This window comes from Lytechinus pictus, unplaced genomic scaffold, assembly GCF_037042905.1.
Source record: "Lytechinus pictus isolate F3 Inbred unplaced genomic scaffold, Lp3.0 scaffold_19, whole genome shotgun sequence".
Lineage (NCBI taxonomy): Eukaryota > Metazoa > Echinodermata > Echinoidea > Temnopleuroida > Toxopneustidae > Lytechinus > Lytechinus pictus.
The window spans coordinates 1,308,596-1,322,385 of NW_026974140.1; the positions used below are offsets into that span (position 1 = coordinate 1,308,596).

Here is a 13,790-nt window from a genome sequence, read left to right on the forward strand (position 1 = left end):
GAACTTTACTCCAACCACAAGGTATGCAACAAAGCAAATTCTGACTTTATTATTCCCAGCACTATGCCAAACTTCATATAAAATATAAAGTTTACTTCTTGAAACTTTCATCTTTAACCCTAGCCTACCTGGGCTTTTTATTTACTTATTTATCTTTTTTTGGGGGGGAAGGGCATTATGGCCCCCTCTAGATCTCGGTCATGTATTGCGCAATCACGACGACAATTAACATGCAGGTAGAACATTACATAATCTTCTAACTTATTCATGAAATCATAATTTTTGTTCTAATTTGCTTAATAAAGTTCCTCTAAAGCTATTTTTTGTGGATATATTCTTCATAGCACATTCCAAACAATTGCAAATGAAAAAGATTCTGTCACCAACATTGATTTCTTATGAATCATCTTGTCTTTTGAAAGACCCAGACCAGAGCTAAAAGTGCAATTGACAAATTCATATTCAACACTTTAAAGCTGAGTATTGTGCTTAAAAAAAACTAAAATTAACAGGTTTTTGCGGGGGATTTGGACAATATAGGCTTTCCATGCCTTTCTCCAGCCTCAAAACTGTGACTTGTGCAAGACAATTAATCATATTTAATTACCATTGTATATATGTTTCATTAACTAGATCCACAATTAGATCCATAAACTTTCTAAGTTATGATGACAATTCCACAAATATCCACAACATTACCAGTTTATTGACCCTAAATGACCTTTGACCTTGGTCATGTGGCCTGAAACTGCACAGGATGTTCAGTTTTGCCTGCATTACGTGATTTGATATAGCAGTAGTGCTGACTTTGAAAACAGTTATTAAATAATTATTCACAAAAGAAAACATTCATATGATAATAAAATACTATGTCCATTGACCCAACATTACCTTTGACCCTGTTCATGTGACCTAAGACATGTGCAAAAGAATCATTCATACTTGATTACCCTTATGTCTATGTTTCATGAACTACATGTGTAGATCCATAATCTTTCTAAATTATGATGCCAATTCAACAAATACCCCCAACACGGCCAAAGTTCATTGACCCTAAATGACCATTGATTTTGGTCATGTGACCAGAAACAAGCACAAGATATTCAGGTATACATGGTTACTCTTATGTCCCAAGTTTCATAAACTAGATCTATAAACTTAAAAGTTATGATGACAATGCTACAAACACCCCCAACATTATAAGTTTGTTGACCCTAAATGACTTTTGACCTAGGTCATGTGACCTGAAACTCGCACAGGATGTTTAGGGATACTTAACTGCTCTTATGTCTAAGTTTCATAAACTAGATCCATAAAATGTCAAAGTTATGATGACATTTCAAAAACTTAACCTTGGTTAAGATTTCGATATTAATTCGTCCAACATGGTCTAAATTCATTGACCATAAATGACCTTTGACCTTGGTCATTTGACCTAAACCTCATGCAGGATGTTCAGTAATACTTGATTACCCTGACGTCCAAGTTTCATGAACTAGGTCCATATACTGTTTTATATATGAATTGTGAGATCAATTACATTCATTTATTTAGGTATTTCCTCTTTAAGGATATTATTAGCATAATGATTAAGAATATTCCAGAATGTCTCATTAAATGAAATGGAGTAATCTTTGCTATTTCTGGAATGTACAAGAGACAATAAAAAGACTGCTAAACAAAAGAGCCTGCCAGCAATGGAAAATCACAATAGGATAAGCTATTTTGGTTACATTGTTAATTTCACTGAGGTCATTCAAGAGTCTTCTAGAATTGAACTGCTTTAGAAAGAAGGTGAATGTTCTTTTTAAAGACAATACTAGAAGCTTCCAGAATAGTGGATATATATATATATATATATATATATATATATATATACACTCCCCTCCAAAAGTTTGGGAACACCTGCATTCATTGTGTGTTTTTCTATACTTGGTAGACTTTTTTGATATTCAGGCTCATAGCACAGTTGAATTTTTGTTTTAAAGTGAATTATACAGCAGTGTAAATTTTGTTATTGATTCAAACAAATTTATACTCTCTTAAATGGCTGGCTACCAGTCAAGAAGGCATTCTCTCAAAATGCTAACTTCTTTTATTACATGCAGTTATTGCAGTTATTCAGAGCTTTTACACTAATACATGTGCAACTTCATTCATTTTTCCTTTTCCTAGTCAGAAGTCAGACACAAAAATAAAATGTAACAATACTCAGTGTTTCACTGATAATTGATATGGAAAACTTTTTTTATAAATTTTATTGAATAAACATTAAAAGACAATAAAAATATTTCTTTTAAATAACCACAATAACAATCAAAAGGGCATCAGTTTTTTTCTTGATCATGGAAACTCATCTATTGCAAAAGACTTCACAGTTTATTCTTTGTTTTTGTGATACTGTAACAAACAAAATAAAATTTAGAATGAATTTTAACTTAAGGCAGTCTAATTGGAACACTTTGAAAAAGAAAGACATGCCTTTAATAAAGGCATGTCTTTCTTTTTCAAAGTGTTCCAATTAGACTGCCTTCTCATCAAAGAATCCTCCTTTGACAGCAATAACAGCACGACACACTCTCGGCATCCTGTTGGTCAACTTGTTGAGGGATTCACTTGAAATGCCCTGCCATGCCTTCTGTAGTATCTCCCACAGATGAGTCTCACTTGTTGGGCAAGTTTCTCGAACCTTCCTGTCTAGTTCTTCCCAAAGCAGCTCGATGGGATTGAGATCTGGGGACTGGGGCGGCCAATCCATGATTTCCAGGACTTGTTTCTCTTCCTTTTTCTTCAAGTAGTCTTTGCATAGTCTTGACGTGTGTTTTGGGTCATTGTCCTGCTGGAAAACGAATCCTTCTCCAATCAGGCGTTTCCCTGAAGGGATGGCCTTCCGCTGTAGTATTGAATGATAGCCGTGCTGGTTGAGGATTCCCTCTGTGCAAGCTACCTACCTTTTGTGCATCAAAGCAACCCCAAACCATGACATTATACCACCACCATGTTTCACAGTTGGCTTGATGCACTGGGGTAGCATCTTCTTTCCCTTTCGCCGTCTCACATAGGTACATGTACGTTGCTTGCTGCCAAACACCTCGAACTTTGATTTGTCAGACCAAAGAACCTTCTGCCACTGCTCCAAAGACCAGTCTTTATGCTTCCTAGCCCAAGCAAGCCTTTTCTTTGAGGAGTGGTTTCATTGAAGCCACACTGCCCATCAGCCCTGCTCCACAGAGACGTCTTCTAACAGTTGAAGAACATACAGGCATCTCACGGGTGTTGTTGAGGTCAGCTGTAATCTGTGGGCAAGTCAGACAACGGTTGCACAGACTGCTCACCCGAATGTATTTATCTTCAGCAGGATATGTTGTTTTTGGCCTACCACTTCGTCTCCTGTCCCCATGTTGATGTTTTCCATGATAAAGATGCAGATTTCCATAAATTAACTGTCTTTATGAACGATACTTAGCAACAAACTTTGAGGACATCTGCTGTAACATTCACAAAATAATGGGAAGAATTTCAGAAAAGAACCCCAAACAGAACAATGTTAAAAGAAGTTAGCATTTTTTAGAGAATGCCATCTTGACTGGTAGCCTGCCCTCTTTGGCAGCTGCACGTCTCTTAAAGAGCTTTGAATTTGTTTGAATCAATGATAAAATGTACACTGGTGTATAGCCTTCACTTTAAAACAAAAATACAGCTGTACTATGAGGCATAACTTCAGTAAAGTCTACCAAAGTTCGAAAAACACACACTGAAGGCAGGTGTTCCCAAACTTTTGGAGGGGAGTGTATATATATATTCTTTCACACAATATCAAATAAGAGTTGCCAAAGCTGTTGTACTTGTATAACTTCACACATTTGTACACTTTCTCCCATACGTGTACTGTATCAAAGCAATACCTTTGATCCAGCTGAGGCATGGCGGCTTGTCATTGTTCAAAAACCCACCTTCACCCGACAAAGGAAATTATAATTGGTCTAGTGTCGAAAATCTGTCTGACGGTCAATCGGATCGGGGTCGCCCTAGCCACAAACCCGTCTCTGTGACCTAGTGGTTAAGGCACCGGCGTTCAAAGCTGGGGGCCCGGGTTCGATTCCCGGCAGAGACATTTTTTCGGCATCACCAATTTTTCCAAAAGGGTAGATAGCTCTGGGGAACCTTGATTTAAGCTTCGCCTACCATTGTTCTCTTCATCTATTTCTTTATATATATATGAACTGAAAGGCTCTTCGTTATATCAGATGAAAACTCAGAGTTTCACACCAGACTTTATGTCAGAGCACAGTTTATTTCCAACTGGAATACAACATTTATCTTCTGTGGAATTATTTGCACGCCATAAATGAACTCTTTGCAGTTACTTTGAGAGGAATTCTGGCTGATTCAGCCCCCTCCTCGTCATTTTTCATGATAAATCTGCCGCTTGAGATTTTTTGACCGCGTCGCTCGCTGACTTTTTACTTGCAACTCTCGCGCAACTTTTGAGACCAAAATTGTGACGCCCAGGTTCCGACATTACGCAACATTTCATAAGTGCATGCAGACCCAAAATTACTCAAAAACATGAATTTGTGTCCAAATCCAATGCAAATAGTTTTTTAGCCAAAATTCATATAATGTATCATTATTTTTCCTTTCACTGCTTAAAATCAATTTATTTTATCTTGTTTATGGTCAAAATAAAGTCCCAGACGATTTCCATTGAAAAAACAAAAGTCGAAAAACAAAGAAATACATAAGAAATTTAGAAAACAATAGAATATATAAGAAAATAAATGTGATGTTGAAATTTCTTTTAAATAAATTTGATCAGATGTCAATCTAGAGTATGTGAAACAAAAATTAGCATTTTAGGGGCATTATTTTATTAATTAGAGCAAACTTATGATTTTACGTATAAATTAGCATAATTAATAAGCAATGAGATTTTTCGCAGAATTTGATAGTAACGCGCGTGCAAATTTTCGTCGCGATCGCGTTATCGACGGCCGAGATCATAAGGGGGGCTGAATCAGCCCCCCCGTCTTCTTAGGCGTAAAAATAGCACAGTCTATTTAGGGTTAACGAATCTTCGCCAACCAACTTGGATTCTATCTGGATTTAATACAGGACTATCATAACTTTTGATTGCACATCTAACTCTTCAAGACATGTAAGATGTTTATTTTTGTTTTGTTTACTGTATGATTGATCTATTTCCTGTAATAAAAAAAAAGGAATCAAATTTAAAACTAAATTTTCATTGTTATTTGTTGCAGTATCCTAACGATACTTTTTAAGTTATAATGACAATTAAAAAAACTTAACCTTGGTTTATAAGATTTCAATGTTGACGGCGCCGCCATCTCCGTCGGAAACGTGGCGACTATAGTCTCGCTCTGCTATGTACATGTAGGCGAGACAAAAATTTATTTGTGCGTACCGGTATATGTAAATGTATTTGGCCGTATATGTATATGGGCGCGTCGTGGTCTAGTGGTTCTGATTCTCGCCTTTCAAATAGAGGGTCGTGGGTTTGAATCCTAGCCATGGCGTGTTTTCCTTCAGCAAGAAATTTATCCACACTGTGCTGCACTCAACCCAGGTGAGGTGAATGGGTAGCATGCAGGATTAATTCTTTGAATGCGAGAGAGCTGAAAGGCAGCTTGAGCTAAAGCCTAGGTAATAATAGTCATAACAATGCGCCTCGGAATAGATTGCTTCGAGATAGATGGCGCTATTACAAATCCCTATTATTATTATTATTTTGCTTTCATTGAAACCAACTTGACAAGAATAATAGATAGACTTCCTCTGTAATAGGAAAAATAAATTTTATACTCACATCTTTCAAATGAAACTTGTCCTCTGGGATCATGTGCTGTTTCCTTGTTTTGAGTTGGCCAGAGTAACTACAAGGTAATCATCGTTATCATACCATATCAATCCATGCTCATAGCCATACCAGAGTTGATAGATATCAACAATATTCAATTCAATTAATTTGTTTACCATCCTTTAAAAATTAGTCACAAACACAAAGATGAAACGATATAACAAACAAAATATAAAATAACCCTATTGTTTCCAAATTGGATAGTTATAATAACAAGTGGAATGCCTCTGGCCGTCTCACCTGCATCACGCGATTCAATATAGCAGCAGTGCTGATTTTGAAAACTACTATAACTCGCACAAGATGTTCAGTGATACTTGGTTACTCTTATTTCCACGTTTTATGAACTAGACCAATACACTTATAGAGATATGATGGCAATTCAACAAATACCCCCAACGTGGCCAAAGTTCTTTGACCTTACATGACCTTTGACCTTGATCATGTGACCTGAAACTCGCACAGGATGTTCAGTGATACTTGATTACTATTATGTCCAAGTTTTATGAACTAGACCAACACACATTCAAATTTATGGCTGTAATTCAACAAATACCCCAATTTGGCCAAAGTTCATTGACCCTAAATGACCTTTGACCTTGATCATGTGACCTGAAACTTGCACAGGATGTTCAGTAATACTTGATTACTATTATGTCCAAGTTTCATGAATCAGATCCATAAACTTTCAAAGTTATGATGGTAATTCAACAGATACCCCCAATTCGGCCAAAGTTCATTGACCCTAAATGACCTTTGACCTTGATCATGTGACCTGAAACTTGCACAGGATGTTCAGTAATACTTGATTACTATTATGTCCAAGTTTCATGAATCAGATCCATAAACTTTCAAAGTTATGATGGTAATTCAACAGATACCCCCAATTCGGCCAAAGTTCATTGACCCTAAATGACCTTTGACCTTGGTCATGTGACGTGAAACTCATGCAGGATGTTCAGTGATACTTGATTAACCTTATGTATAAGTTTCATGAACTAGGTCCATATATTTTCTAAGTTATGATGACATTTCAAAAACTTAACCTTAGGTTAAGATTTTGATGTTGATTCCCCCAACATGGTCTAAGTTCATTGACCCTAAATGACCTTTGACCTTGGTCATGTGACATGAAACTCAGGCAGGATGTTCAGTAATACTTGATTAACCTTATGGCCAAGTTTCATGAACTAGGTCCATATACTTTCTAAGTTATGCTGTCATTTCAAAAACTTAACCTCAGGTTAAGATTTGGTGTTGACGCCGCCGTCGCCGTCGCCGTCGGAAAAGCGGCGCCTATAGTCTCACTCTGCTATGCAGGTGAGACAAAAACCTTGTTGGGGTTATCCAGTGTCCGAGTTAAACAAAAAAACAGTAAATACAAAGGCCAGTTGACTGATTTGCTGAAATTTGGTTGTGTAATGTGTTAGTCCTTCATTTTCCCTATTCACCTCCTACCAAAATATAAAGACCCTAATGCAATTAAAATGACGAAAAAGGGTATTTCAAAAGAAATATACCTAGTAGTACATCAAAATTTACAATGGAGTAAATATATCGATATTACTGCTTCGTGTTACAGGGTCAAGGATAATTTCATAAATTCTCTTTAACTTCAAGAAAGACTGGAACCCCTCTAAGGATCTTGGCCATTCATTGTCTGGATTGAAACAAACTTTTAGTTTTAATGACAAAAATCAAAAAGTTATCATACATATCATTGATGCCAGTCAGATTTACTCACTGGGGCCAGAAAAGAACCCAGAACATGTTAAAACCTCATATGTGATGCCGGAAACATCCTGGAATGGGAAGTTGTCAGGGCCTTAAAATCAGGCAAACGCCTGAAGACTGGCCTCTCTGAAATACGTTGAGGGGTGAATCAGCACCCTGGTTTTCGAGGATTGCTGACATTGACAAAGATTTGATAAAAATATTGAAATATCTTAGGCAATGGAAGAAGAGAGAGTATTAGAGAAAGAAACAAAGAGAGGTGGGGGTACTTCTGTCAGGTACCTACCCCATTGCTAAAGCATAAATATCAGGTCTTTTTTCCTTCTCCTCTGTTCTGATCTTGTCAACTCTCTTCTCAAGTACCTGACCAAGGTTCTGCACCAATGGGAAGTATGGCAAGATCTGAAATAGGAAGATGTATCAAAGCGGGAATGCATTTTGTAAAACCATTACATACCAATATGAGAGCTAAAATTTATTCTACACATTTAAAGAAAGTATGACTGTAGTTCAAATAATTGGGCAATCTGTCCATTTGACAGATATCTTTATTAATCATTATCATTATGAACATGATCCTCATGACAGTTATATTATACAATCATGTAAGTCATATGATAGTCAATCTAATTCATCCTCATGTTGAATTACTATTTTATAGTAAATACAGACAAAAATATTCTTTGCTCCTAAAAATGTGTACAGTATAATAATGTTTTATAAGTGTGTTTTCTCCTTGCCCTCAACCACTTTTATCCTGACCAATTATCATATTTTATTATAGACAAACAACTGGGGATGTGTGTGTGTGGGGGGGGGGGTTATAAAAAAAAAGGGCCTTTCTTAGGCGATATTCCTGCTAAAACACATGGAACAGACTTTTGAAGAGTTGCCTTATTACTGGGGTACAAATCAAATTGCACAAGACCTGTTAGAAAATGGTTGTGTTAAGATGAAACTAATAAAATATTTTTCGAAAGTAAAAAATACATGTTCCTGATTGTTTGAATTGAAGTTGCATTTAACTTTAGAAGCTATTAGAAGTTACATTACATGTAAATGGTACCTCTGCCAATCCCCCCCCCCCCCCCCACTGAGAAAAATATTACTATACCTTTGTTAGAAGTATAAGAGTATTCCTGATTTGAGTATACTCCTTGGATTCCAGACAAGCAACCACTGCCTGAAAAGGAAGATCACACACACCACCAACATTTACATATAACAAGCCAATATTACTTGTATGCCATACATGATACTATTAATACCTCGGTCACCTTTGCTCGACAGTCGTTTTAGCATTTTTTGTACCAGCTACAAATAGCTGGTTTGAAATAAAAATGAATAAAATGGCCGTTTTCGACTCGCTGTACACCTGCCGTAGAGCAAATGCGACCGAGGGAAAGAACGTTTTACACTAATTTATCATATATTAGCAACCTTTAATCATAGTGGTTTTTCATGTTTAAATTTGTTGAACAAAAATCTGTGGGCTTTGTGTGGTATAGTAAGAAAAAGTAGCGGTTTTGAGGGTGTTTGAAGATGGAGATGATGGAAGCAGCCACGAGCAATAGACGAATAACTGGCATGAATAACAGACATTGCATAACAATGGAACCTCTTCTAGGCAAGATCCTGGTGGATCAAGCAATAACAGGACATGAACATTGTGTATTACTCAACCACAAACACTTCTCTCACTCTTTAGCTGATCCCTTCACTTCTTTGGACATTTCTTGAGTCCAATGGAATATATGTATTTACCGGACCAATATTAAGAATTTATGAAGAGACACAGAACAGGAGACATGAAGTTTGTGAAGAAAGAAGATGGATAGTAGGAGAAGAATATTGCGAACTTCAGATGACACAGGAAATGATGGTAAAAAGTAAATCCATGCTGTAATCTACTACCAATCTCCAACTTTTATACACTGCCATTCCTACAACTAAAGGACACTGGGATCACAACAAAAGTATGGACGAATTATTTTACATCAAATCACTACTTCTGCCATACTTTACCAAACAAAGTCCACAGATGTTTGCATACCAAATGAACACATGTTAAACAGTTACACCAGTATGGATGAGGTTGGTAGTGATATGCAAAACTTATTTCCAAGATTTTGGTGTTACTTTATGGTATTGTTTGCATACCTCTTACAGCAGAGCTGCCAACATTGGGAAGATAGAATCCAGTAGATTTCGCGGAGGTACATGTACTATGGTTTTATGAGGGAGCGGCGCGGCGGAACGCTGTCCCATGGATGGGAGTTGGATAGCAAAACACATTAAGAAACAACATTTGATATTTTCAATAATTCATAAAAGAATGCATTGAACATGAAAATACCTTTAATTGTCCAGAGGGGAAGGGGCTTCAGTAACTTTAGTGGTAAACATGGTACATGAGCTTGCCTGGCCCTGTAAAGACTTTATAGACTCTAGTCTATGTGGCCTGTAATTAAAGTCTCTGTCTGAGTGATTCCTGTGAAAATTGTCACACAGTCCCATTCCGCTTGAAAATTCTTTAAACTTCGAAAAACATTTTGTCGTCTTGGTCTTGCATGACTCCATCTCCATGATCTCCATGGTCACTGACAATGCAATTGTAGTGTGGATGAATCGGGACGGGGCGTGCTTCGCACTGCACAGCTCAGCCAACCAGCGCCATGCGCCAAGCTTAAGCTAGCTCACTCACGAAAGAGAAAATGTTTGAATCCGATCAACCCAAGTGAAACTTTAGTAGGCAAAAAAATATCCACTTTGCTTCTGTTCTTCAGGATTGTCAATAAAATTATTCCTGAAAGTAATCCACTTGTTAATCCCATGATTGATCCACAGTTTCAGCTCGAATAAAGCGCACAAAAGCTTACGAAAAATGCCCCGCAATGCTCATGGACTTCCCTTCTCGTAGCCTCCTGGCGCGGCGTAGCCGACCGGAGACCAGGCAGGGCCGCGCCGGGGCGCATCGGGGGGCATGTGCATGGAGTGCCGCTAAAGTGTTTCCATGCAACACATTGCAGAACCCGGAAATAAAATGGCTTGTTAGACTAATTCACCAGTCGTTTTGTAGAATTATCTTCATTAACATTGGAAATCAATGTACGATTATACAAAAACTGGTAAAAGTTACTGGATAAAATGAAAATGTGATTCGGAGGTTCCACGTGGGTGTAAAGGGAGTTGAACATGCTAGACTTGTAAAACAGCCGTTTGTATGAATTTTTACAATTTAACAGCTAAAAATCACGATTATCCGGGAGATTTTAGCATGGGGTCGGGAGAACGGGAGATTCGATCGAAATCCAGTATTCTCCCGCAGGATCCGGGAGACTTGGAAGCTCTGCTTACAGTCTAATTTGTAATACTACATGTACCTTTTTAGGACCTTGAGCATTAACCCAAAACTATAATGGTGTAACAGAAATCAAATGCATTATGTGCAGCAATGGCAATATTATCAAACTGTATATATTGGACACAGAAAATAAGGAAAATCCCCTGCGAAAATTTGGCTACAGTATTTTATTGGAATGTCTGGTCAGGATTCTCTTACCGCCTTCCCTTTCTCTCGAGTGAACATCATTCTCATAATGTTTTAGAAGATATTTCATAATGACAGCAATTATGATATACAATGTAATGCATTAACATTGTGCCATCTTTATGGTCCAATTATTCTGAGGCACATCTATTATACTCACTGACAAATCAATTAACTTTTACTTTACAATTAACTACAGTGTATACTGTGGTTTTCTCCCATTTTTATCAGCATTTCATGTAGTAAATAAACACTCTAATCTCATTTTTTCCAGAGTGTCTGAGGTTACATGATCTAGCATCACAATAATTTGTTTTTTTATTGAAAACCCCTCGAATGCCAGATATTTTAAAAGAATATATAGCCATTGGACGATTTCAAAGTGAAAAAAAAATATTTCATTAGACTTAGTATTATGTGTTTGCTGTATTAATTCACTCTTCTAAACATTGAGTGTTTTAAGAAACAATGTTCTGTAGCAACAACATTGAACATGTTATTTACTATTTATGTCACTATGGAGAAATCCCATAGGAACAAAAATATGGAAAATCAATGCATAACTAAAATACACTCAGTAGAGGATTGAAAGCATCAAAGGTAGATTGAATAATTAAAAAAATAAGGAGGTTTTCCATTAAAATTTGAAAAGTATACCGGGGAGTTTGTCATTGTTTTTACCTTTGTCAGTTTGTACTGCCATTTATGACAGACATGTCTGAAGTTTTCATAGTCCAACTGATCAGCCTTGTTACTTGACTCTGTACCGCTTGCTCTAAGCACCGTTACAAAGCCAGGAAAGTTGCCACATTCCTAAAAGAATACAAATAATTACCAAACTTAACTAAAAGTGTTTTTGTGAACACGGTGTAAAAAATAAAGAGAATAGGTCAGAGACCTATCTTTCCGCAGAAAATTTAAAAATGTATTTCCAGCGAAGATTCTCTTATTTCATGTGGAATAAAGGGGAAAGCAATACAAAAGATGCTGAGTAGGATTTCTACTTAAAGATGCAGCAGAGAAAATGTATAAAATATTCTTCTTAGAGAAATATTTACATAATTTGGGTCATATGAATAAATATTTTAAAGGGGGCCAGGGAACTATTTTACCCCTTGTCCAAACTTTGTGACTTTTGGAAAACAAGCCACATTTTCTTTGAAGTCATGTGCCAAAGCCTATATCATATTCATAAATGTAGGTGCGTCACTCTTTTTATACTTGTTTCTCCCATTAAGTAAAATTTATGTAAAAATTACAGTGTAAACACATCTTTATGGCACTTGTCACATTGAAAATGAATTTATTTTATTTTATTTATTTTCTTCAGCAAAGCTTGCTTATTTTATCTAAGTTTCACTCCTCAGCCAGGTTGCTAAGAGACAAGGAGTAGATCTTATGCAAGAGTGAGTAGGAGATGAAAGAAGTGTGTGTGAGATTCTTTTTGCTAGAATTGAATTGAGATAATTTGCATATCTATTGTGTGTTGTGTCCAGGGTGGTAGACTTGTATAGGTCCCTTTTAGTGAGCTCAGTGAGCCTTTTGTTTTTAACAGCTGCTTAAGATACTTTTGGGGAAATTGTAAAATTGGGAGGAGACCCCAGTAGCTTTCCACTAGTTTTTCTGGCATTGCATCTTGGAGACTTTGTGTAACACACACCTATGCAATTTTGGGGCAGTCGCCATTTTAGCTGCCATCTTGATAATTTTTTAATTTCAACTTTAAACAGAAAAGCAGCCTTTCTTGTTTGATATTGGCTGGAATTTTTAGATACCTGTATGAGGTCAGATTTAGCTGAATTTATGCTGTTATTTTTATGCCTGTATTGAAGAAGCCATCGGTAAGTTAATCTGTGATTTCTTCTTAATTCTTTTATAAAAACAAAACAAAAACAAAAAGATTGAAAGACTTCAGAGATGATTTGAAATGTAGATGTTAATCTTTATAAACCTTATGAAATAGTTAAACACTTGTGAGGAAGAATATAAGTTTATGTGACAGTGAATTCATACTTTATAGAATAATATTCTTGAATGTGATTTAACCCTCAGAGTAAATGTTCAAACTAATTTTATTAATTATAGTATGACATGAAAATAACCTCCAGTTGATGTTACTGTTAGGATATATCGTAGAGAGATTCTTGGTTTTGTCTTTAATTTTAGATGGTTCTAAGATCGGGACATTTCCCAAGACCGGGTCGCTTTGAAGACTGGTGAATTGTTTTAAGCTGAACATTATAAAGTGCTGATTCTGAAGGTTTTCGGTCAACATGTCGCCTGACAGATAAGTTGTAAATAGCAGTGATAGAGAAAGCAGGAGACTTTTCGTTAAATTTGGAACTAGCTTTCTAAATACCAGAAAGTCTTGCAAATTGACATTTCAGAAAATAGACATTGATTATGAAGATGACTGAATATGAACAGTTTGAAAGTGAGAAGAGTTTATTCGAATTTGAATCCGTGTAAGATATGATGTCGATTAACAGAGTTTTGAGCTAGAATTTAGGTGCATAATTTTTTTTTAAGCTCAAGTTCAGGAGTTACAAGGATTTTGAAATGTAATCACAAAAATGTTGTAATAAGAGATACCAAGTGGTGAGAATGGAATTCTATGAAGGTGGA

At 36.4% G+C, this 13,790-nt stretch overlaps 1 protein-coding gene across 1 annotated transcript in view; it reads right to left on the reverse strand.

Moving 5' to 3' along the window:
- LOC129261224 (THO complex subunit 2-like) overlaps positions 1 to 13,790 on the reverse strand; it is a 142,944-nt gene that overhangs the window by 35,628 nt on the left and 93,526 nt on the right. Inside the window, exons 27-30 of the mRNA XM_064114108.1 lie at positions 11,847 to 11,978; positions 8,730 to 8,798; positions 7,902 to 8,017; positions 5,831 to 5,897 (exon numbers count right to left, since the gene is read on the reverse strand). Of these exons, the coding sequence (XP_063970178.1) occupies positions 5,831 to 5,897; positions 7,902 to 8,017; positions 8,730 to 8,798; positions 11,847 to 11,978 (384 nt within the window). The remainder of the gene's footprint in view (positions 1 to 5,830; positions 5,898 to 7,901; positions 8,018 to 8,729; positions 8,799 to 11,846; positions 11,979 to 13,790) is intronic.